This window comes from Mustela erminea, chromosome 6 (assembly GCF_009829155.1).
Source record: "Mustela erminea isolate mMusErm1 chromosome 6, mMusErm1.Pri, whole genome shotgun sequence".
Lineage (NCBI taxonomy): Eukaryota > Metazoa > Chordata > Mammalia > Carnivora > Mustelidae > Mustela > Mustela erminea.
The window spans coordinates 97,606,285-97,631,609 of NC_045619.1; the positions used below are offsets into that span (position 1 = coordinate 97,606,285).

A 25,325-nucleotide genomic window follows, 5' to 3' on the forward strand; every position below is an offset into this window, starting at 1 on the left:
TTTGTTGAAGTTCACAATGTCTCAAGTTGGTATCTTGTCTTGAGTTTGGTATCTCTATACCAAATAGTATTTTTATATTATTATTTTGAATATTTTATTATATAACTTACCTCCATTTCATTAACTTTTTTTTTCTAAAGCTTTTATCATATTCTTTTGTTTGGAATATACTCCTTCATTTCTTCATTTTGTTTGACTCCCTGTGTTGGTGTCTGTATATTAGCTGAAACAACCACCTCTCATAATCTGGAAGGAGTGGCCTTGTGTAGGAAATGAGCCTTATTGCTCAACACTGCCATAACTCTCAATTGTCTCTCAGAACTATGTGATTGTCCAAGCAGCCTACTTTATTTTTATTACCTCCCAGTATTTAAGGGTGTGCTACAACATATCAGTGTCCCAAGGGGATAATATCTAGATTCGGGCTGATTATAAGCCATATCCTCAAGCAGCAGATTTTAGAGTATGCAAATATATACAGTCTTGTGTGCCACAAGTATAAACCTTGTTGCCCACTGTAGCCAAGCAATCTGGAGGTTGCCTGGCCATCACAAAAATGAGGACTTCAGACAAGTGTATAAGCTCCTTTCTGAGAGATCACAGTGAGCTGAAACGAAGCAGAGGAAGAGTATAAAGATTTTACCCACCAGCCTCCATTCCCTGAGAGCACTTTCATAGGCCCATCCCTCAGGCTAAAACTCCTAGATAAAGCAAATAGACCTCTTTCACAGAAAGAGGATGTGTTTCCATCTGCTATCAGTTGAATGCCCTGGGAGTGGTTGCTTGCCAAAAACTGTCTGATTGTTATAGTTCCTTGGGACCCAGGAACCTCCACCATGCCAGAGCCTGGCAATCAGGAAGTATCCCCTGGTCAGCTACGGCAAAAGCTGGGGCTCCTGACATGTGTAAAAACTCCCTTCTGGAGGATATTAGGCTTTGCGTTCTCTCCCCATTGTGGGTTGCTCCGCCAGGAGTGGGGTTTATAGTGAGATTGTGTCCCAGTTTCCCCTACCCACTTTAACATGTAGGAGTTGCTAAGCCAGCCTTGAGGTTTTGTTTAAAAAACTATTCCATAAAATATAAGATGAAAACAGAGAGGAAGGCAAATCACAAGAGACTCTTAACTATAGGAAACCTGAGGGTTGCTGGAGGGGAAGTGGTGGGGATGGGATAAGTATATTATGGGCATTAAGGAAGACACTTGAAGTAACAAGCACTGGGTATTGAATGCAACTGATAAATCACTACATTCTACCTCTGAAACTAAGAATAGACTATATGCTAATTAAATTGAATTAAATAAGACATTTAAAAAACAAACTGTACCATATATAGCCGCAGACTTGATGTGTCCGTGAAGGATATTCCTATTTCATCTTGAGCCAGAACCCCTAAAGAAAGAGTCTACTTTTGAACCCACTGCAGTCGGGTGTATCCATAATAGTTTTGACCAAGAATTATGATCATATTTGTTGTTTGGGGGCTGATTATATAATTGCTAGTGCAAACCCCTCCAGAATTATCTTTCACTGCACTTCAGTCTTGGTTATGGTTAAGAGGAAGACCCAGAATTGACACTTTGATGAGGATATAGCCTGAGTAAGACATAAATCTTTGTTGTTTTAAGTTACTGATAGCTGAAGTTTGTTTATTTATCTGTTTATATTTTTAGCCTACTCTAATACAGAGTTCATCCCATCAGATCACAAGTGGGAACATCTCTTGGGCAAAGACTGTCTTACTGATATATGTATCACCAGGGTTTAGTATACACCCTAACATATAGAAGTTATTCAACATTATTTTGATAACTGAAAAAAAATCTTTATCAAAGCAACATCAAAATGAAGTACAATACCTAAAATTTTAGGAAATAGTTTATAAACAGCACTGTAAAATTCTGTAATTCACAGGAATCTACTCAAATGTTTAACTTAGAAATCTGATCAAAAGAAGTTATTATATGGGTCCCTAAAACAGATTCAATGAATTATGATTATAAATTTTGTCTAGACCATCCATTAAGCAAATACAACAGTTGGCAATTCAAAGTCCTAGAGAAAAGGTTACTTTAGTGATTTACAGTGCATTTCAAGTCTCCAGAGATTCTCACTTTAATATTGGTGCAATGGTTATAATTCTACATCCCTGTCTTCTTCAAGAGGTCTATGCTTCATCAGATACATAAGACTTTTCTCCTTGTTTTTATCTTAGTACGAAAGTTCTTCCCTATGAATGTGTATAACAGATGGCTTTTGATGAGTGGTATTGTTTCCCCCAGAATTTCTCCTATAATACCTTGTGAAAACTACTACCATCAGCTTATTTGACTTTTAACTATAGAAATATCTAACCTTTTTTTGGTGGCCCTAGTTCTTTAGCCCTTGTAACTGTACATGGATGATTATAGATGCATGTAGCATTGAACATAGTATTTCTTCTAAGAACATCAACTATGCAGCCATAACACTTGAAGAACAAATAACATGTCAGTATGAGAACTTTCTGAGAAAATATTACAGAAGATACATTTATACTGTAATGGTTACATGGCACCTAGAGATTTTCCACTTCTTCTGAAACAATATATTTCATTAGAAAGAGTATACACTTTGAAATCAGATTTGTGCTTGACCTTTGTCACTTACTAATTATGTAGCTTCAGGAAAGTTAATTTCCTTAAACCTCTTTTTCTCATCTGTACTAAGGAATAATAAGGCTTTTAACGCTGGTGTGATAATGATTAGAAATACTTTGTTGAGATGATATAGCATAGTACCTGGCAAAAGTTGTCACTCATCCAAAGACAGGTACTATCAAGATAATTGCTATCTTATATTTTCTTGCCATTTTTTAATACTGTTGCAAATAAAATTCCCAAGTGTATTAGGATGTAGGAGGTCAGACTTTTGTTCTATTCAGGACTTTGATTGGACAATGTCCACCCACCTTATGAAGGGCAACCTGCTTTACTCAAATTTCCCTAATTTAAATGTAAATCACATCTAAAAACACTGTCACAGAAATATCTAGAATAATGTTTGACCAAATATCTGAGCACTGTGGCCCAGACAAGTTGACAGACAAGATTACCTGTCACACCAACTAATTCCTTGTCCTTCACTTTGACTTTCTGAACATACAATTCTTATACTTTACCACCTTGTGAATAAACAAGTTTATCTGATGACTAAGCAACAGCTATAATACTTGTTAAATTGCTCTCTAGTGAAACTTGAGATCCTAAGATGACCATTCCTCTTATAAAACCTACTAAGTGGTAGTTGACATCTGCATTTTGAACAGAGATTAGTCTATTTTCATGATTGGTTTATAGAGCTCCTATTTTGCACTAGATAACAAGAGAAAAGGGAAATGCTATGGAAAATCCAGTATTCCTATTCCAAAGTAAAAGATATGTGAAATCATTAGCAAGACTCAACAGGAGTGACATATATCTAATTATGCATAAGCACTGGATGGCACCATCAATACCCTGTCCTCATTTTAGCAGAACTCACCCAGCAGCACTCTGGAAGAGCACAACATGCTCTGTAAACATTCATCATGAGACAGAGTTGGTATACATTTGTGAGGATGAGGCTAAGAGAACCCCAGTGAAGAAGAAATCAAAGGATGGTAGTAGGTTTATGAAGCATGGGGGAACTTGACATCACTGCACAGCAACCACGAGTGACTATGGTGAGTGGAAAATCACCTGCTCCATCCTGACAGTGTCTTTATCTTTTTGGAATCTCAGTAACTTCAGAAGGCTGAACCCTTTGTGAGAGTTTCCTGGTACTACCAAAAATATTTCTACTCTAGATTTTCTTAGTCCACTGATAGGAATACTTCCCCTTCATGCTATGACACTTTTTGTATCAAATAGCAACGTGATAGAACTTCACTAAATAGGGTCTCCTTTTGCCACTATATAGGCGAAATGTCAACTTGTCAAAAGTTAACATTAACAGCTTTCATCCTAAACCTTACGCTCCTATAAGAAATCCTGAAAGTTAAAATGTGGAGGCAAATAGTTCACATCTATGTTATATATGCAAGGGTGCTCTCAACAAGTTGATTTCACTTGTGAAATTTAATCTCAAACAGTGGTTGACTCTCTGCCAGACATTTGCCTTCAGTAATCTCACAAATCAATCATATGTTGTAATTGAAGTTGGAGGCTGAGATTTCTAATCATGATACCTGTTTAAATTTTTCTGACTATCAGCCAAAGTGTCTGTGGAGAATGTTCAATTTTATTTCTTTCAAGATAAAATAAAAGCATCTGGGTATATGAATCCTAGAAACAGTCTGACCAGATCAACTCTCCCTACAAGTATTCCAACAGTCCTTTCAAGAATAGGTTATTTTAAAGTTGCAAAGTAGAGATTGTATTCAATTATTTTCAAATATCCTTTGAAAATGAATTTACACTGTCTGGTATTACCAAGTTTGTCTCTCACTCCTGTTCTCTTCCCAGTCCTGTTAAAAGAAAACTAAGAGATTCAAAGTGAAGGTAAATATGTTTGCCACCAGAAGAGAATAAGCAATAAAAGATAGAGTAGTCAACAGTAAGTAGAACCTCAACAGAATAGCCCTTTATTGACTTCGGGCTAATCCCACCATAAATCATGGAAAGCCAACACAGTTGCTTAATATAGGAGCAAGACCCAATAATACTGAATCACAAGAGCTGAGAGTACATTCAACAGCTAAGTCACTCTGATCTTTAACAAGTTCAGTATTAAACATCATTAGAAATGGAATTCCCTGTTTTAGTATAAACAATAAAAATTCTTCTTTGTTTTAATTTGGGAATGTGAGTTTTATACCTTTTCAAATGAGGGACTAATTTTTAATATACATTAATGATTTTTGGAAGTATTCTTTTTAAAGATTTTATTTATTTATTTGACAAAGAGAGATCACAAGTAGACGGAGAGGCAAGCAGAGAGAGAGAGATAGAGGGAAGCCGGCTCCCTTCTGAGCAGAGAGCCCGATGAGGGACTCGATCCCAGGACCCTGAGATCATGACCTGAGCCGAAGGCAGTGGCTTAAACCACTGATCCACCCAGGCGCCCTTTGGAAGTGTTTTATAAGCTTAAAACATTAATAAATTTGAACAATGTTGTAAGTTTCCAGTATTCTTATTTGATGGCCACTATTTTAAAGTATTTTTCATTTATATAGTTATTACTGTGGCCCCTACACAAAATCCTTCTTTCCCTCTCCCATTTTGTAACTGGTAGAAGACTTTAAAATGACTTAAAAGTCTAATCCCAAAAGCTTTGTTTTCTTATGATAGTATACCCTCAGATACAATTCAGTTCAGTCTTTAGTTACTATATATTAAAGAGACAAATTGAGTAGATTGCCTTTGAATGGCATCAAAATCTGTTATCGTTGAGTTTTAGGAGGGCTGTGGACCATGCAGTATTAAACTGTCAATGTACTCTTATGACACCAGTACAAATCTCTGTTCTACCACTTCTGTACATGACAGTGATTTACTGACTTTGTGTCCACTTGACTATGAACTCTTAGACATCAAAGGGCCATGATTTTTTAAAATTTGCCTACCTGAAGCCTACCACAACATCAAGCACATGACTACATATCAGACATGCAATTTATCTTTACAGAGTAAATGAACCCATGAATAGACAAGCTCCCCTAGAATGGAGCTTGTTAATTCTACTATATTCTTGTTTTATTTAAAGATTTATTTTAGAGCGAGGGAAAACAAAAGCAAGGGGGGCAGAGGGAGAGAGAATCTGAAGCAGACTACCCATTGAGCATGGAGCCCCACACAGGGCTTGATCTCAGGACCCTAAGATCATCACCTGAGCCAAAACCAAGAGTCAGAAGCTTAAATGACTGAGCTGCTCAGGCATACTATTCTTATTTTTTAAATGTCTCTTATACTGCATTTTACTTTAAAGAGATGCACATTGTACAGTATTTTCAATGTGTTCCCAATGACACCATCCAACGAGGAGGCAAGTTTTAAGAATATGAAAGTAAATCATATTCAACTAATGGAGTGTGAACTTCTAATATTTTTTACAAATGTCATGCGCAGAAAGAAGTTAAAGTCCACTTTATCTGGTAGGTTCTATGTATTTGTTATATCAATCAATAGCCCAGGTCCTTGGAACTCTCTTTCTGCGTTTGCTCAAACTCTGCGTTCTTTTAGTTTTCCAGTCACTCTGCCCACATCTCTTGTTCCTCAGCTCACACCTTCTTCTACATTACCTGCTAAAATGTATTTGGTCCTCTTCTCTTTCAAAATACTCCTTCTAAGACAGCCTTCTCAATCAGTTCCCCATCATCTAGGGGATAACGATTCCCAAACTTCAGTCTTCATCTCTAGGACTGTATATTAAACTGTCCACTAGATATCTTTATCTCATTGTGTCCTTATCTATTAATATCACCATAAAGGCTAGGCCAAAAGTAGAAGTCTTTGGGAAATTTTCCCTTTTACAGAATTCTTATAGTTAATGAATTACCAAACCCTATTGATTCCACTTTCAGAGTGTCACTTTCCTATCTTCGTTCAGGCCTGTTTTCTCACATTCTTCTCAACTCCTTGCAGTTGACACATGGCAGACAAATAGATTTTCTGAAGTGTGAATCAGACCCTTTTCTCTCAAGGTTCTTCAGTGGTTTATAATTTCTTAGAGAATAATGAATAACATCCAAATCTTTTAGCATGGCATTTAGAAGACTGTTAAACTCAGTGGCCATGACTCCCCAGATACATGTTTACCACATGAACTGATTTCTATTCCATGAGCCAAGACAGGCTCTTCTATACCTCTGTACCTTTGTACAAGCTGTTGTTTTGTTATGGTAAGTGAACTAGCCAACTCTGAATTTCTGCATATCCTTTAAGTCATAAATTGAGGACTCCACAAATGAGGAATGTACTATTTCCCAAGGCAACCCATTTAGCATCACCTACAGCTGACACCACAGGAGTTATTCCTTGCCCTTAATTGTATTCCTTGTGGCCACAAAGAACAAGTCTAATTTTTTCTTTAATATGATAGATCTTCAAATAATTTAAAACATGTTACTTCTAGTGCTTCTATTATTTGAGGTAAATATCCACAAAGTTCTTTAGATTGGCCTCTTATTTTTTCCTAGCCCACTAAAAGTTGGCATCAAGAACTTTACTGAGTACCCCATGAGGGTACTGACCATGAGGTCTGATCATGAAAGAGTGAAGCTTGACTCTGCCTTTTGTATTACACACACCTCACAACTAACTCTCCATTATTCAGCGGTGGATTACACAACAAGGAGGTGGGATTCACTCTCATCATAGAGAGAGCTGGGAATTAGGCCCCAGCTTTATTTCCCTATACAATCTCAGCACTATTCATAAAGCATTTGGAATTCTGAGTCTGTGGGAAAATTATCTTTTATTTTTCAGCTATACTTTCATCCTGTTGTCTATAGTAAGAAAATGAAATTGGATCTGAAGTCAGTATGAGTTTTAGATTCCATAGAAAATGTATGAAGGATAGAGGAGAGAAAGAACCATGAGGGAAGATTACTGATAGTTCTTCATAGGACTGTCACTCACCATAGGAAGAGGAGAAGGCATAGAACCACCACCAGCTAGGTTTCCTTCAACTTTCCATTATCCTCTCCAAACCATAGGAAGAGAAGACATAGAACCTCCACCCGCTAAGGTTCCTTGAACTTTCCATTATCCTTTTCAAGTCCCATGAGGTACTGTTCTTTTATTAAGGCATGCCAGATGACCAAAAACAGATGAGAGTATTGTTGCTCCCAAGAATAGTTACCTCTGAACAAATATCAAGCTCTGCGGGGTTAAAAATATATCCTTAACATAATTTTAATCCTCAGCCCTCAGATAAAAAAAAAGAGATGTTACCTCCCCACTTAATTCCCAAGACATAAGCAAGAGCCTAAAGATGTACCTCACAGTTGCTAATGAAGTTCTGCCATCCCCAAACTAGATTCTATTACAACGTGTGAACATTCACAACTAATTAGAAGATTATAATCACAATATTCATAATAATGCCTAGAAATAAACACCTGGCTCAGAAACTATAGTAGCACTTAAAGGAACTTCAAAGTACTTATATGTTGCTCATTTTTCATTTTAGTTGTAAAACTATAGGCCAGGTTTTGGAAATATAGTCTTGTTGATATATTTTTTTAAGTCTTCACTTTAATTTCCAATAACTCTCTAAAGAAATACCAAGGGAGACACTCCTGGCCCCATTAAATTATTAAGTAAGCAGCTCCTACATTTGAAACACCAGGTTTAAATGTTACTTTTACTAGTGCTACTGCGTGGAAATCTATTCTACCTACCTACCTATGGGCTCATTATCTAGTTGAGAAAAAGAGAACCCTTCCATATATTAATTCATTTCTGTCCACATCTCTTTAAAAAAATCTTGATGTTATCATAGTAATTATATAGTGCCTTAAATACTTTTCCAAGTGTCCCTACCATTTGAGATTTTAAATCTTTTCTAATATCAGTGTCACTCAAATCTACCTTTGTTACTACAGTAAAAACTTTTTACTTACTCTTAATAAACATGAAGTTCAAGACATTTTACTGCATTTAATTTTCCATTAAAGGACCTAGACCTAGGGTGCCTGGGTGGCTCAGTGGGTTAGGCCTCTGCCTTGGGCTCAGGTCATGATCTCAGAGTCCTGGGATCAAGCCCTGCATCAGGCTCTCTGCTCACCAGGGTCCCCCCTCTCTATCTGCTTCTCTGGCTACTTGTGATCTCTGTCTGCCAAATAAATAAATAAAATCTTTAAAAAAAAAAAAAAGGACTTAGACTTAGTGGATATTAATGCAATACATAAGACATACTTTTCCCATACTTTTCCCACAGTTGTCTCCATTTTGCCTACTGGAAACTTCATTCTTCTATGTACTCAGGACAAAAATTTAAGTCAGTTGTGATATGCCTCCTCTGACCCTTCCAATTCTAAATTCAACTAGTTGCCCTTGCTCATTCCACTCCAGCCACACCAGCATCATTGCTGTCCTGTGAATGTGGTATTCCCACAACAGCTCCTGGATAGGTCCTTTGTATCTATTCTTCCCTTTATCTGGAAAGCCTGTCCTCTAGGTGGCCATGTGCCTCATCCCCTACCTCCTGCAAAACCTCAGGCAAATATGCAAGCTCCCTTGCTCAGCACTCTCCATTTCCCTCAGCCTTAACTTTCTTCCATAACACCTATCACCATCTACCATACAATCTACTTCACCCACTTATTTTTGTCTCCCTCTGTGTGATAGGTAGAATTCTAGAGACTTCTGTCCCATTACTGAAATAAACACTAACCTCAATACTGTTGCGAAAGGACTTTGCAAAGTCATGAAAGTTGCTCATTGGCTGACTTTCACATAAGACGATCACCTGGCCCTCAGAAGCAGAAGAGTAAGGCAGAAGAGAGCGCGTACAAGGGCAGAGAGATCCAAGGCGTGGGAAAGACTCCACATGTCACGGCCGGCTTGAAAAGGAAAGAGGGTGAACAGGAGAGCAGACATTCTGACCGAGGTGCGAGAGGCTCCTGGATGATAGCTACCAGAAAAATAGAAATCTCATTCCTGCTCTTACAAGGGATAGAATTCTGTCAACACCCTGAATGAGTTTAGAAGCAAATTCTCCCTGTACAGCCTCCAGCAAGAAAAACACAGCCCTGCTGTGAAAAGATGAAACACCCCATATTTTCAACCTTGTGAAACCCAGAGCGGAGAGACATGGAGCCAGGCTGGGGCCCAGTCTTACCTACAGAAAATAAATGAATGTAACGGTAAATCCCAGAATTTGCAAAGGCAGCAAGCAAAAACTAATACACGCTATGAGGATATATAATCGATGAGGGCACGGATCCCCATCTTGGAGTTTTCTTCATGCTGTGTTGTAGAACATAGAATAGCACCTCACAACACAACAGACAATAAATACTTGTTGAATGAATAAATGTACACAGTATACTCATTCTTTCCAATGAAATCTATATTTTACAAAATGATAGAATTTTTTTTACCCCAAAACATAGAAAAAAAATATTAAAAATGTAAGAGGTAAATTGATTTGAAAACGGTGTAATCAGTAGATTATATCTCTGCAAGCTAGTGGCGGCTGGCTACCACTGCCTAAAGTACTGGTTTTCAAAATGCACGTTGTAACACAGAGGCAGGTCATGAAATTAGTTTATGGGGTTGAGACAGGTAAGAAAGAAGGAAATAAAACAAAAAAAATTAGAATTTTAATTTTAGTGAGGGATGTATATGTGTCTGTGTATGCACATTGGATCACACTATAAGATGTATTTCTTACTGCAAGTACTGTCAAAATAATTGGAAAACAAGGGTCAAAAAGGTCACTGTACTCTGTGCTGTGGACCAGGAGGCAATTTAGGGCTTGACCAGAGGTGAGATGAAGACAAATGAATGGTGAATTTGTCTGTTAAGAAAGGGCTGATCAGGAAAGAACTATACTATCCTGAGTCTGTGATTAAATTTACAAGGCAAGAGAGAGCGCTATGGTTGAAGAATTCACACAAATTGCACCATCTTAAGGTGAGGAAATGAACTTTTTCCTCTTGCTCTGTGTTTTTTGTTTTATTTGTATTATTTTGCGGCTTTTTTTTTTTTTTTTTTTTTGGCCTTGGGGTTGGAATAGTGCCCCTGTACAGTGTTCAGGTCCACCCCGCGCCCCATCACAGAACAGTCACTGAGTTTTAGTATAAAATCCAGCAGCATCTGGAAGAGGATGACTTGAGGCTTTAATCAGTAAAGCATCCTAAAATGCTGTTTCTTTTCTCCCTTACAGGGAAAGGAGTAAAAACCCAAATACTTAATCTATCTTCTAAGATTAGCCAGTTATTAGTGTCGTATAAATTTAGCTGGAAAGGAAGTTAAAAATGTCCTTGGCACGTGGAACCAAAAAATAAATCCTGGTTAAAGGAACTCAAAATTGAATCTAACTCAATCTCCTCATTTATTTTGCAGATGAGGAGGCTGAGCTAAAGGTTTATACTATCCCCATTATTATAACAATGTTACCCTTATACTTATCCATGATTCCAGTGTTGTCAGTGGACTGCATATGGATAACAAGAATAATGCAACTGTACAGTGTTCATTCCCCCAATCTAGGGCATATGCCTGCTTGGCAGGGACCATGCCATACATCTTTGTACTCTCATTAGTGCCTACTGTGGTTTTGGAAATTAAATAAGATAATACCTGCAATACACTTTCTACAAGCTAAGTAAATGCCTTCATATATGCTTTTGTCACTTTGATTATAATAAGAGCATTGTTATTACAGGATGTTTATGCATAGGAAATTCTTAATACCTGTTGATTTTCTTTGCATTATTCACTAAAATGAAATCATATTTTATGGACTTAAAATCCACTTAGACTTGAAGAGATTTTAGAAAAATAGAGTTCTAATCTGCTTGAGGCACTTTAAGTAAATTAGTAAAGATGAAAGACTTCCAATTAGTTAAAAATTACCCAGAAAATGTCTTAAGTATATGAAAAGTAAATAGACCTAATCACATCTCTGTGTGATTCATTGAGATGAAATATCTAATGAAAATACAGACTCTTGCATACTCTGAAGGTCATCTTTCTTTAGGGAAGAACCAGACTTAAGAACTGAATGACCATTGGTATTTGGAACCCAAAGCCATGGCCATGAGCTGTGAATTCTAAAATCAAAATGTGACTTCCTTTAGGAGATGTTTCACAGAGAAAGAATATCAAAACATTAAAAGAAATGAATCAGAGTCTATTTTTGCTAAGGATCCAACAATGTTATCAAAGATTTTTTTTTCTCAAATCTTACAAGTTCTATATAGCACCTTTCCCCCCTGCTACTTTCATATTATATAATTAGCGTATAATTATGTGCTCTTTCACACTGGAAAGAGTATTCTTTTATTAATGACTCTTTGAAAAGTTCTTTATTATTTATCTTTGAAAGTGAGTTTGAAATCAAAGGGCTTTCATGACTTTAGCTTTGGAGTTCTTAAAAGTAATACAATAGGTAGTTACAGAGATCATAACCAGTCCTAAGTTTCCACCTTTAAGGTAAGAAATAATGTTCAGGAAACAAATGTTGCATCCTCCTTTCCCTCCCAATTAAATGTTTGGGACACTGAAGAACATGAGTGCAAAATACTGATATTCCAGCAAGGGTTGTCTTATTCTTTGCCTTTTCTCCCTTGTTGGGACAAATAGAAAATGGGATCAGAATAATAAGCTTCTTGAATCTGGTACAAAGACAGAAAGGGGATATAATTCACATTTATAGTAGGAAGTACAATGTAAATTCCAAATTAGTCTTAAATGAGGAATTCACCCAGCCCATAATCTGTAGTCAGTTCTGGAAAGTACCACCACATCTCTGCTGAGGCTAAGCAAGTCTCATTGCTGTTTTTGGCTGACTGCTTTTTTTCTAACATTCGGCTTACTGGAGCACTCCAGATTGAATATGGGCAATTAAAAGGAAGGGTGTACATTATTGCAAATTTTAATCATTTCTCGAGCCATTTTGCTTGCAGTGATAATCCCACAAGACCAACATATCTTGCATAAGAAACTCAGTTGGCTTTTGGCTTCGAGCAGCTCTTAGGTTACTTTGTAATCTATTCATGCTTAACTTCTGGACTTTCCCCATTTGTGGCTGGAACCTGCCAAATCAGGGCTGCAGTGGCTGCTTGGCTTGCCGCGACTATGGCTAACTTATTTAAGGCTGACAAAGGAACAATAATGCCAATGAAACGAATAATGATCAGAATTCTTCTTGATTATTTTGCTGCTATTTATGTGGGGCAGGAGCTACCTCTGTCCAACACTTCCGCAGTGTACAAAGTAATACTAGCCAGAGCTATTTCAAAAATTTGTATCTCCTATACTTTTTGTACTATTTCAGTGGAGAAAGCAGAAGTGTAATAACCTGATGACCTTGGAGACTTTGTTTTTTGAGGCCTGAGGGAAATTGCTTATCATCCTGAAACACTCAAAACACTTCAAATTGCTTATCATTTTGCCTAGCCATTTGGAATACCATAACGTCCCTTCAGTTGGAAATCTCTATATACCTTCTTTCTCACCAGCAATCTTTTTCTTGTAAAGAAAACAAGAGATAATAATTTACTTTGTACTCAAGAAACTTTGTCTTCGAGGATCACTGGTCTTATATATGATGATTTTTCCTTATTCTAAATGAGAATCGCAGACTCCGAGTTGGAAGGAATGTTTGTGTTTATTTTTTTTAAAGATTTTATTTATTTATCAGAGAGAGAGAGAGGGAGAGAGAGCAAGCACAGGCAGACAGAATGGCAGGCAGAGGCAGAGGGAGAAGCAGGCTCCCTGCCAAGCAAGGAGCCCGATGTGGGACTCGATCCCAGGATGCTGGGATCATGACCTGAGCCGAAGGCAGCGGCTTAACCAACTGAGCCACCCCGGCGTCCCCGAGTTGGAAGGAATCTTAAAAGTGATTTAATAAATACCTCTGGTGGGAGGTCGGGAGAGTAGGAAGAGGGTGGTTGGGTTATGGACATTGGGGAGGGTATGTGCTATGGTGAGTGCTGTGAAATGTGTAAACCTGACGAGTTGCAGACCTGTACTCCTGGGGCTAATAATACATTATATGTTAATAAAAAATTAAAAATTAAAAAAAATACTTCTGGTGGCATGAGCCCTTTCTACATTATCTTCAGGGAGGCCCTCCCTTAAAAGCTCTTCTTCAGGGCAAAAGAGAAATAAAGAGGAAATACAATCTACTCTGTGTGGCCTAACACTTTATAACGGAAACGAACGGGAGGAACTAGATGATGGTCTTCCTCTCTCACAAATTCTCAGCCTCTCATCCATCTTGTTTAATTACATGATGAAAACCACTTAAATGTGAAGCATTGCAGAGACTGAATTTTAAGTTTGGACCCTGAAAATATGGCACAGTAAGGAAGGAAGCAGCACTTCTTACACAATTTACTGTGGGAATTTAGATCACATGGTCTTGACCTTTTCATTTCAATGATCCAGAAAGTTAAAGATAACTTTAAAGGTCTACCTAATATGAACAGAATGATAGGAAGCTTTCCTCACTATTACTTAAGAATAAGTTAAATTATCTAGTTTAAACTACAGGTTAAGAGATTGGGTTCTGGAATAACACTGCTTGGTTTGAACCCTGGCTTCCTTGTTCATTGGCTGTATGACCTTGGGAAGTCACTGAAGGTTTTGAAACTTTGGTTTACTCATCTGTAAAAAGGAGATAATAATATTATCTTCCTCACTGGGCTGTTAAGAGGATTAAGTGAGCTCATTCACATGAAGTACTTTGTTCAGTTTATGGCATATGTTTTAAGTATCCAATAAATGTAAGCCTCCTCATGTCCATTGAAGTAATAAAAAACAGAGTTTAGAGTGTAGTTTTTGTTTTTTAATTTGCTTCAGAATCTCAGATCTTCAGTGAATTTCCATGAGTGCTATTTTGGACTAAGAATTTATAGTGTTAGGAAAGGAAATATATTCATTCTATAAATAACTTATAAGGAAATTTTATATTGCCAAGGTTGTTTTTAATAAATCAATATGGTTTATATCATGTGCTAACTGAATAATACAATTATTCTAATTAACTGATCATGCACTCTGTGGGTTTTGGAAAAGTATGTCAGCATTTAGCCAACAAAGAGAGTCATGAATAATAGGATAAAATATAAAGTTATTATTTCTGCTATTAGAAACTTAGTTGCTTTTGTGTATGTCTGAATAGCCAATGTGATCAACATGTTATTCAACAGACTGAATTATATATCTGATAGGATTCAAAAATAATTCTCTTGAATATGTCCAGAGAGGTTTAAAAAAAAAAAAAAACTGCCATTATGAAACAGTATGGTAAGTTAACTCCACTCTGGTCTTATGTTACTTTTTATAAAATAAAATCTTATATCATTATTCTATTCTAGTCCCCAATTATCCAGTTCTAATCAATAGTCTGCTTTCCCCTCAAAGCAAATAGCAAAACAAGACAGAACTTTCATTTGCTGATTCTACAGAAAATTTAAATGCTGCCCATCCAGAATATCCACGGAGCTAATTAGGAAATCAAAGTTTAAAGCTAACCATTTTCACTTCTCTCCCATGTCCCAGAAGTCAGTCATTGCAAGCTGAAATATATCACTGTCCGAAGAGTATTCTTTTCATATTGGCCCTGAGATTTAGAAACTCTTCTTCATAACTCATTACAAAGTTAACCATTAGAAAACCATTTATTGACCCAGGAATCAGGAAGATCAAAATAATTACTTTCATAAAAATGAAAGACTCTTAGTTGGGAAATTGTATTGAGTCATGTATAAAATAAATTCTTTTTTTTCCCCCCCAGAATATATTCAAATTACTGTCCGTTAGAAGAATAAGAGATTGGGGTCACCTTCTCAGCATTTAACATGCATCTTCAGGGGGTTTCTCATCACTGTCAGTATCTCATGAAGGGGAACACACAACATTAATTCATTAAATAACATGACAGTTGATGGCAATCTACAGAAGATGCTATTCTGAGTAAAATTAAAATGTGTTGTGAAAAAAGTGAATTAGGAAGAAAATGGAAGGGTGTAGTATGGAAAACTATACTCTTCGTTGTACAACCATCACTTAACAATGTTACTGTGCATGTCCACAGTCTATGAATTCACAGACATTTTTGCTTTCCCAAGCTAGCTGTCCACTTACCCTAGTTGTTTTCACTTTATTCCCAGAGGAACAGCTCCATCCTTTCCGATCTGGAAGAACTTTACATTCCTCTCCCTCAAGACATGGCTGCATATGGCACCACCATTTCTGTTCCACTATTGAAGCTACAGGAGATTTAAAAAAAAATCAATTCAATGTTTTCTATTTGGGCTAGTTAATTCTCCGTGTGCACTTTTAAAGAAGAACAAAGGACACCGATTTTTCCCAATAGTGGTGAAGACTGGGTTTTGAAGCATGCTTCTCTTTTTGTCCAAAGGGGCTAAATCCTTCTAGATTTTCTGACTAAAAGAATTTTTATTTTAAATTTTCATTTATTGTGGTAAGAACACTGAACATGAGCTCCAGCCTCTTAACAAACAATATTGTTAATTAGAAGCACATTATTGAAGGATATTTTCCTGTGAATGTACAGGCTTCATGAAAACTAATATAGTGGGAAGAAACTTATGTAGACATATGCATGCACTGATTCACCTAAATATATAAGACAATGAACCTACTACCAGTTTAGAATCAACATTTTAGAATTAATGTAATACTTCCCACAAGTAAACTAAAATTAGAATATTAGCATTAATGTAATTTTTTTTAATTGTGGGCAGTAACCATCATCACAAGGAATGAGCCATGTTAATAGGAATACTTAAATTATTTTTTATGGTAACAGTAATTAAGTAGACCCATAGAAAGATGTATGTCCTATTGTAATTAGGTGAACCCTCTAATAAAGAAATTAACATTTTGATGGATCTCCATAAAAATCAGTATTTCATGTTAAGTCAAATTACAAATTCACTTATCTGTATGGTGCTTATATTTTCATTCTTAGGAACCACCCATGGGTTTACATCATCATACTGTTTAAGCCTCTATTTTCTCTTCCCAATTAATTTATACACACACACACACACACACCTTTCACTGGTAAACCAGTATTTGATGGTATCAAAGTAAGAAGCACATGGACTTGTTGGAACCTCCCTAGAATGCCTTTCGTTATAAAACTGAATAAGGTCTTAGACCTCCTTCTAGAGGATTTTAGATTTCAGAATGCCCCTCCCCCTGATCAATAATCTCTCATCAACCACAAGATTTATGGTATGATCCCTCAGGGTTGACCACAGTCAACAGTATTATAGTGGATTTCCAGGTTTACCCAGTCCCCAGCTATATGACCACCATGAGCAATGGAAGAAGTCGTACCATCCACACAAGATGGAGCTGCTCGCGTGGTGCCTGCCACCTGCCCGGGGAAGCAGGAGCACTTGACTGTTTGTGATCGCTCTTCTATCTTGTTCTTATTACAGCATCTGTGGAGTGCCACCACTTCGCAAGTGCCCGTTTTAACATGATGAGCTGCACAAACAAAAACAAGAGATAAGACAACATTGAGAAAGCTTTGGCTTCTCCCCCCCCCTTTATAATTAGATGTACATTAAATATAGATTCCCCCATGCATGAAACTAGAAATACAATGATGCTGACTCCATAATGCAGATTTGATTTCTTTTCTAAATGTGCAAGGACCATTTCTATCAGTAAATGCTTGGTGAAGCAGGAACAATTAGTGACCAGATTAGAATGAGCTGTAAGAACAGTCTGAAATATAGAGACAATATGTGGCATCATCAAAAACGTACTTATTTGCATATGACTTTTTTGTCCAACATGTTAATCAAAGAAAGGCAAACCTTTGACAAGGTGCCCTGCAATGGTGCAAAAAGCAGACCTATTCTCAAAGTGGTGGGTTAGGGGAGGGTTAAGGTTATGTTTTTCTTCTAGGGGTAAGCACAGAAGCCAGACAGGGAACCTCTTTTCAGGAAGCAAGGAGGTAAAGGGTGGAACCCATCTCCTCAGTATTCCTCTGCCCAGTTTCCCGGGGAATTAACTAACTGGGGATTCTTGAAATTGCTGCCATTTTCCTAGAAGTCCCAGGCAGTTTCAGCCCCTAAAATCTTTTCTTCCCATCTTGCCACCAACAACCATAGCCAGAATGTGGATGGATTTATATCTAGCCTGGGAGACCCATCCAATAAGCTGCAAGGCTTCCCCCACCCAGCCACTTAACCTGGCAGTAAGGCTCCTGAATCGTTGGGTACTTGGGACTTGTGGACCTCACTTATCACATTAGAGCAGGTTTTTAGTTTGCCTTCTTTTTCTTTCTTTTTTTGGGGGTGGGTGTAGCATTTCATCTTCAAAGTATTAACCCTACTTTGGAACAATAAAGTAGAAGTTTTATATGCTAAAAATAAGTTTGAAATCAAATATCTTTTGAAACACAATCCTTTCAGAAATTTTTAAAAATGTGATATAAAAAACAGATCTGAAATTATTTAATAATACAAACATATTGAGGCCCGTTTTGTAGAGATCAATACATCATATATTTATATTAATCTTCCCCTTGGGGATGAATATTACTGTGCAAACAGGTTAGACATCTTCCTTAGATCTTGTAAGAGAGAAAAAAAATCACACATATTGTCCATTCCTCCATGCAAGACCAAGAAACTTGGGTGTGACATATGACTTTGACATGGGATTCTTGAACTGTCAAGAGATACCATTTCCAGTGCCGCAAAGATTTTCCCACCACTGTAGATACAAATGGGGATTTCTCTGTGTTTGATTCAAACACAAGTCTATCTCTGTGAAAGTTAAAAGCTTGAGAGTCAGACTCTTCTGCTCTAGAAAATATTTTCTTAGCTAAGGATGATTCGGTTTGGTTTAATTTATTGAGTGTTTTGCATTATATTGTACAAGTCATTATGCTAACTCTTTGTACCGTACTTAATCTCATTTTAATTGAGTCAATATCACACCTCAGGTATGGTTCTGAGTACTAGGGATATAACCATAAAAAGGAGGGACACAGTGCCTACCTTCAGAGAGGTCATATTCCTGTGTAGAAAACAAATTATAAACCCCTGAGAATGCTTAAAAAAAAAACTAGATTTTAAGCTTCTGGAAGGAACTGCAGTAAAGAGAGATTAAGCAACAGGGAAGGAGAGTGTATTTTTATGAGTGCCGGAGAAGACCTCTGTAAGGTCATCTGAATGATGACCTGAGATGAGAGGGAAGCAACCATTATGAGGATCTAAGAAAGGAAGAGTATTCCAAAGAGAAGGAGCAACAAATGACAGGGAGCTGAAATGGGGAAATGTGTGGTGTGTTCCTAGGACAGTCTCGGTCGTCTGGGTGGCAACGGCATGGTTGAGCAATTGCGAGGTCTAGGGAACTGTGTTCAGAAATGTGTCTTCTTCAATTTCTTTCATGAGTGCCCTCCAATTGCACTCCTGGGTATTTACCCCAAAGATACAGATGTAGTGAAAAGAAGGGCCATCTGTACCCCAATGTTTATAGCAGCAATGGCCACGGTCGCCAAACTGTGGAAAGAACCAAGATGCCCTTCAACGGACAAATGGATAAGGAAGATGTGGTCCATATACACTATGGAGTATTATGCCTCCATCAGAAAGGATGAATACCCAACTTTTGTAGCAACATGGACAGGACTGGAAGAGATTATGCTGAGTGAAATAAGTCAAGCAGAGAGAGTCAATTATTGTATGGTTTCACTTATTTGTGGAGCATAACAAATGACACGGAGGACATGGGGAGATGGAGAGGAGAAGGGAGTTGAGGGAAACTGGAAGGGGAGGTGAACCATGAGAGACTATGGACTCCGAAAAACAATTTGAGGGTCTTGAAGGAGCAGAGGTGGGAGGTTGGGGGAACAAGGTGGTGGGTATTAGGGAGGGCACATATTGCGTGGAGCACTGGGTGTGGTGCAAAAATAATGAATACTGTTACGCTGAAAAGAAAAAATTGGGAAAGTGGAGTAGGGACTGGTAGGCTATAATAAAGGAACTGGATTTTACTCATGTCACAACTCCGGGAAATACTCTGGGTAGATATGACACCTCATTAAATGCTTTAGAAATTTGCTCAGACTGCCTTTAAAGAATGGGTTGAAGAAGCAGGAGGGAGAGGAGGAAGACCAGTCATGAAGAGGCTGCAAGAGCCTGGGGACAGAGGATGACTGAGGCTACACTAACAACAGCAGAGCTGGGGAGAAGCAGCAGATTAGGAACAGTCCTCTGCAGAGCTGGTTTGACTTGCTATTAGCCTGAACATGAGCTCTGTGGGAAGGGGGAATGGGGTCACTCCTCAGTTTGTCCTGAGCAGTTAGAAGTGGGTGGTTCTGCAAACTGGTGTTTGCCAAAGAGGGGGTGGATAAAAAAGGTGAAAAACACATTGATCATGATGAGCCCTGGTTAATGGGTAGAACTGCTGAATCATGATATTGTATACCTGAAACTAATATCACATTGTATGTTATTTATACATGAACTCTGGGGGGGGCGGGGGCTGGGGGGTGGTTCTGGCAGATAGAAAAGGCCTGGGAACAGGGAGTTTGGCAAAAGCTGGGTTGGGTTAAAATACCTGTAGTTCTGTGCTGTCAGTGTTAAATTTGAGACTATTAAAAGGCACCCAAGTAGTGATATAAATCGGGCAGCAACATTTGTGAAATGGAGCTTTGAGAAGAGACTTCGGGTGCAGATACACACTTAAGAAATCCAGGCTCGGGGTGCCCGGGTGGTTTAGTGGGTTAAGCCGCTGCTTTCGGCTCAGGTCATGATCCCAGGATCTTGGGATCCAGCCCCGCATGGGGGCTCTCTGCTCAGCAGGGAGCCTGCTTCCTCTTCTCTCTCTGCCTGCCTCTCTGCCTGCTTGTCATCTTTCTCTGTCAAATAAATAATTAATTAATTAAAAAAAAAAAAAGAAGAAAAAGAAATCCAGGCTCACAGGTGATCACAGACTGAACCACAGACTGAACCAAATAATCTTGAAAGATTGCCAAAAGAGTAGAAGGGAAACAGTCCCTTCAAACCTCAGTCTGAAATGGGGAGCCAGCAATAGAGACCAGCAAGGAAATACCAGCACATGAGGAAATACAATGAGAACATGGGATGAAAGCATGGAAAACCAAAAAATAAAATGTTTCAAGAAGGAGTGATCCATCAGCTGTGGGGGGTGCTGCTGAAAGGTTCAATAAACAAAGAGAAGTCCCTGTCCATTAAAAAAGTAAGACCATGTACTAATTAAGAGCATAGCCTTTAAAACCAGAGTAGCTGCATTCAAATCTGAACTGCTCCTAACAGCTGCGTGACCTTGGGCAAGTTATTTAGGATCTCTGAGTAGCATTTTTTTCCCCTTTCTAAAAGAGGAATATTAATAGCACCATCTTTACAGGGTTGGTTTGAGGATGAAATGAGTTAATAGGCCTCAAGTACTTAGAGCCCCGCCTGCCTCATAGTAGGCTCTCTGTGTTAGCTATTGTTGGCATTTGATCACAGTAAAAATCATTTTAGTGGCGTGATGAAAATAAAAGCATGATTAAAGTAAGTTTCCTGGAGAATGGGATGTAAAACTGGGCAATTATACACATTTCCTCCAAGAAGCTTTTCTGTTAAGGGAAGAAGGAAGCAAGCAATAGCCAGAATGAAGCATGGTGTCAAGGGAATCTTTTTTAATGAATGCCGTAACGGCGTGCTTGCTTGCTGGAATGATCTGGTAGAGAAATGCGCAATATAGGAAAGAAAATAGGTAATTACAAAAGAATGTTCTTGAGAAGGAAAAAGGAATTGAGATTCAGGGCACTTGGGGGGTTGACAATAAACTGATGTGGAAATAATCCATTTTAACAAGAGTAAAGGTGGGATGTGTAGCTACAGAAGCAGGTAGGTGTGAATGGATTAGGTGGTGAGGAGATGAGGCAGTTTCTTATCTGATTTCACCTATTTTTTCCATGACATATGAGAGATGACTGAAAAGAAGAAAGCAGATATAAAACAGGTCTCTCAGAAAGAGGCAAAGTAAATTTCCTGGGACGGAGTGGTGGGATCGCCTGCAGGGAGTTGGCTGGAACACACTAAACAGCAGAGGATGGGAAAAGGTGGGGGGTTTCACAGCAGCGTGAGATGAACATCTCTTTGACCATTACTGGGGATACTTGGAATTCTGATAGTGATTTAGGGAAAGAAAGCTGTAGGTCACGAGGTCAGTCCTACTAATCTTTGGAAAGAATCCAGGCTGACAACGAGATTACTAGGGCTTCTTGAGATACTGATGCTATTCAGCCCAGTACTTAGCTGAGACAGCTCTGGGGACAGCCTGAGGTGGCGAGAGTTCTGTTCTCTTTCACAGTCTGACAGCACCCGGGAGGACACAGTGACATTCCACTGACCTCTCCCCTGGGAGGAGAGGCACTGTTTCAGCACCCACAAAGGCCATTTCACTACTTGTTATAAGGAGGTTTTATCACACATTGGAAAGGAATGGGCAGGTGAAAACTCTGCATCTGGTTTCCCCTTGCCAATGCTAGTACCAAAATTCATTTCTACCTTTCTTGAAGTATAGAAGGATAAAGCAGTTGTAGTAACCATTGATAAACATTAGTGCTGTTCACCAAATATTTCTGGCTCTCTCCCTTCTGGATACATGGTAATATTGTACTTCTTCACTCCATTAATCTTAAGTGTGGTCACGTGACTTGCTTTGGCCAAGGAAGTGAAAGCTGAAGTAACAAAGGTCACTTATGAGCAATAGCAAAGGATATCAGTTTGTGTGGCTGCTTAAGAGATAGTGTGTGAGTCACCACATTTTCCCCCACCAGCCCAAGCAACCAAGTATGTTCTTGATCCTAGAAACTATATCAACCGGAGTCTTCCACTGAAGAGACCTGAAATAGAGTTTCCACCAACCATGATGGACCTATGAATGAGAAATAAGCCTTAAGCTGTTATAAGCCTCTAAAATTTTGAGGTGGTTTTTGTTACTGTTTCAAAACTTAGCTCACCTGAGGACATAGTAATACTTTCTACTGCTTCCTAGCTTGTTTAGTAGGATATATTTTTCCCAAATGCATTAAGTAGAGGATAAGCCAGTGAAGCATGATATTTCAAAATATATCATTCTAGCTTGTGTAAGTCAATGCAAAATGAATATTTTTAAAAAATGTTTGGAGAAAATGTTTGGGATGTCTGGGTGGCTCAGTTGGTTAAATACCTGTCTTGGGCTTGGGTGATGATCCCAGGATCGAGCCAAAAGGGGGCTCCCATGCTCAGCAGAAAACCTGCTTCTCCCTCTGTTTGCTGCTCCCCCTGCTTGTGCTTTCCCTTTCTCTCTGACAAATAAAATCTTAAAATAAAGGAAAATGTTTACATCGTTTAAAGAAATGCAAACAGTCATTCCACAATTGGATACTTACTTTGGCTAAGTTTGGTTTGCGAGGACTCTTGTGAAGAAAGTATGCTTTCTAATTTGAGGAGAAGGGAGGAAAGAATGATGCCCATAACGTATAATGAAGAGGAGGGTAAAGTAGGAGCTGCCCAGGGAAAACTGACAGACATGTCCTCCTCTTCAGGGCACATGATACTAAACGTGAACAGATTAATAATGAAGCTGACCAGCAAGAGTAAGCCTGACAGACACAGGTTTTGCTGCCATGACCTTTCCCTTCATTGAAGAAAGAAAAGAAAATGTACAGGCGTACAGGTAGAATTCCTGGTGAAAAATGGGACTTAATAAAAAAAAAAAAAAAAACTCAGCCTCTGTTCTTACTAAAACTGAAGTTGTAAAGCTTTTTTGTTGGAGGAATGAGAGAGGGATAATCTTTTTAAAATAGAACAGATGATAGGTAAGTAGATGGATGGGTAATATTATCCTCAAAGAGTTTAAGGCATGGGTAGGAAGAATATTGACTTCAGTATGTTTTAATATATGCCAAGTGAAACAAGATACCTCAAAACAGAGAACTGAACCTTCTAGCAGAATTTAGTTCACCTGAGCAAGGCATAAGTGTACATATGTAGAGTGTTCTTTCTTGTCTACATATCTTAACTTCTTAGGATAACCAGATTCTTGTAGACAAAGACTAATTTTTCATGTAAACTGTTCAGCATGTGGTATGTGTTTAATAAATGGTAAACAAGCAATTTAAGAAGGTAAAACTAATTCCTGTGGTTTTCCTTTAAAAGGTTAATGAGACTGTAGGAAATTCCAGCAGTTACTGCAATTCTCTATACAGATTCAGACAGAGCTCATGATAAACTAAACTAATCAAATATTAGGGCTTTCCAAATTAACAGAATAGGCTTCACAGACAGTTAGCATCATATTAAAATGATGCAAGAACCCCAGGAGAAGATTTAAATGAAAAAAGAACAAACAAACAATTTTCTTCATGTCACAATTCCCAAGTCATTAACAAATGAACAAAAACCACCTTTCTTGTCGTCTATGTCGTTGCCTGGATGTGATGCATGAACACCAAGGGTTGCCTCCTACATTTTTGTGAAAGGACGGGAAAGACACAGAGGTTTAATTCTTATAAAAATGGGGATACTGAGGGGTGCCTGAGTGGCTCAGTGGATTAAGCCACTGCCTTCGGCTCAGGTCATGATCTCTCGGGGTCCTGAGATTGAGCCCCCCATGGGGCTCTGTGCTCAGCAGGGAGCCTGCTTCCTCCTCTCTCTGCCTGCCTCTCTGCCTACTTGTGATCTCTCTTTCTCTGTCAAATAAATAAATAAAATCTTTTAAAAAAAATGGGGATACTGAATTTTACCCAGCTCTAATTGTGGCCTTCCAGAATTATCACCCTATGTCTCATTTCAACAATAAGATCATTAGCCCTTGAGTGCCCCCAGAAATGTTCCCTTAAGATACTGCCTCTTAAAACATGTCTCAAGATTTCTGAAAGTTTTCTAAAGTTATTGTGACTGGTATATTCTCCCTGGAAGGCATCTTAGCCAAAACGTTTGTTGTTTTCAACTGCTTTTTCACCGACTGAAAGGAACTTCTACAGAGGGAAAAGTCTGAATTAAATAAGATTTTGTTCATATGCTTACATAGATTTTTAAAAACTATATGCCCACATGCATATAATTACATATATCCATGTATATTTATACATGTGTAGTAATGATCACATTTTATTCATCACCTGTGAACTATAAATGCATAGGTATGAGAAAATTGGTACTTAGTAGAATAATATTTATGCATATCATTTCACCTTGAATAGTGGTTGCTGGCCTTAGGTTAATAAGAGCACAAAACTATGCATATCACATTCTGTACATATGAATCATTCATTCACTCTGGAAACGATGTATAAGATGATGACAGTTGCTACCATTTATTGAATATTCACTGTATGCCAAGCATATGAAACTGCTTTTAAATTGTATAGCATTACTTAAATATTAATTCTCTTTGTTTTTTACTATTAATGTAATTAGTGAATATACAATGATAGAACATATAAGTTACAAAGACATAGCTGCTAGGGAAAATTATCTACATTTTCTAAAAGTTCTGATTTTGCATTTAAAAAAATCTATAAACATACTTGTGTTGACATGAGATGCATGTAAAAAAATATTTAATTTGACACTTAAACTACAGAAAAGAGTAAATTCAGCATGAAGTTGTGAATTTGTTCCTGCTTGGTTTC

The 25,325-nt window shown here is 38.0% G+C and overlaps 1 protein-coding gene across 3 annotated transcripts in view; it reads right to left on the bottom strand.

Annotated features, from left to right (window-relative positions):
• Positions 1-25,325, bottom strand: part of TAFA2 (TAFA chemokine like family member 2) — a 468,681-nt gene that overhangs the window by 38,439 nt on the left and 404,917 nt on the right. For all 3 annotated transcript variants that reach the window (XM_032348831.1, XM_032348832.1, XM_032348830.1), the window contains exons 3-4: positions 17,009-17,161; positions 15,785-15,909 (exon numbers count right to left, since the gene is read on the bottom strand). In XM_032348831.1, coding sequence (XP_032204722.1) covers positions 15,785-15,909; positions 17,009-17,161 — 278 coding nt within the window. The remainder of the gene's footprint in view (positions 1-15,784; positions 15,910-17,008; positions 17,162-25,325) is intronic.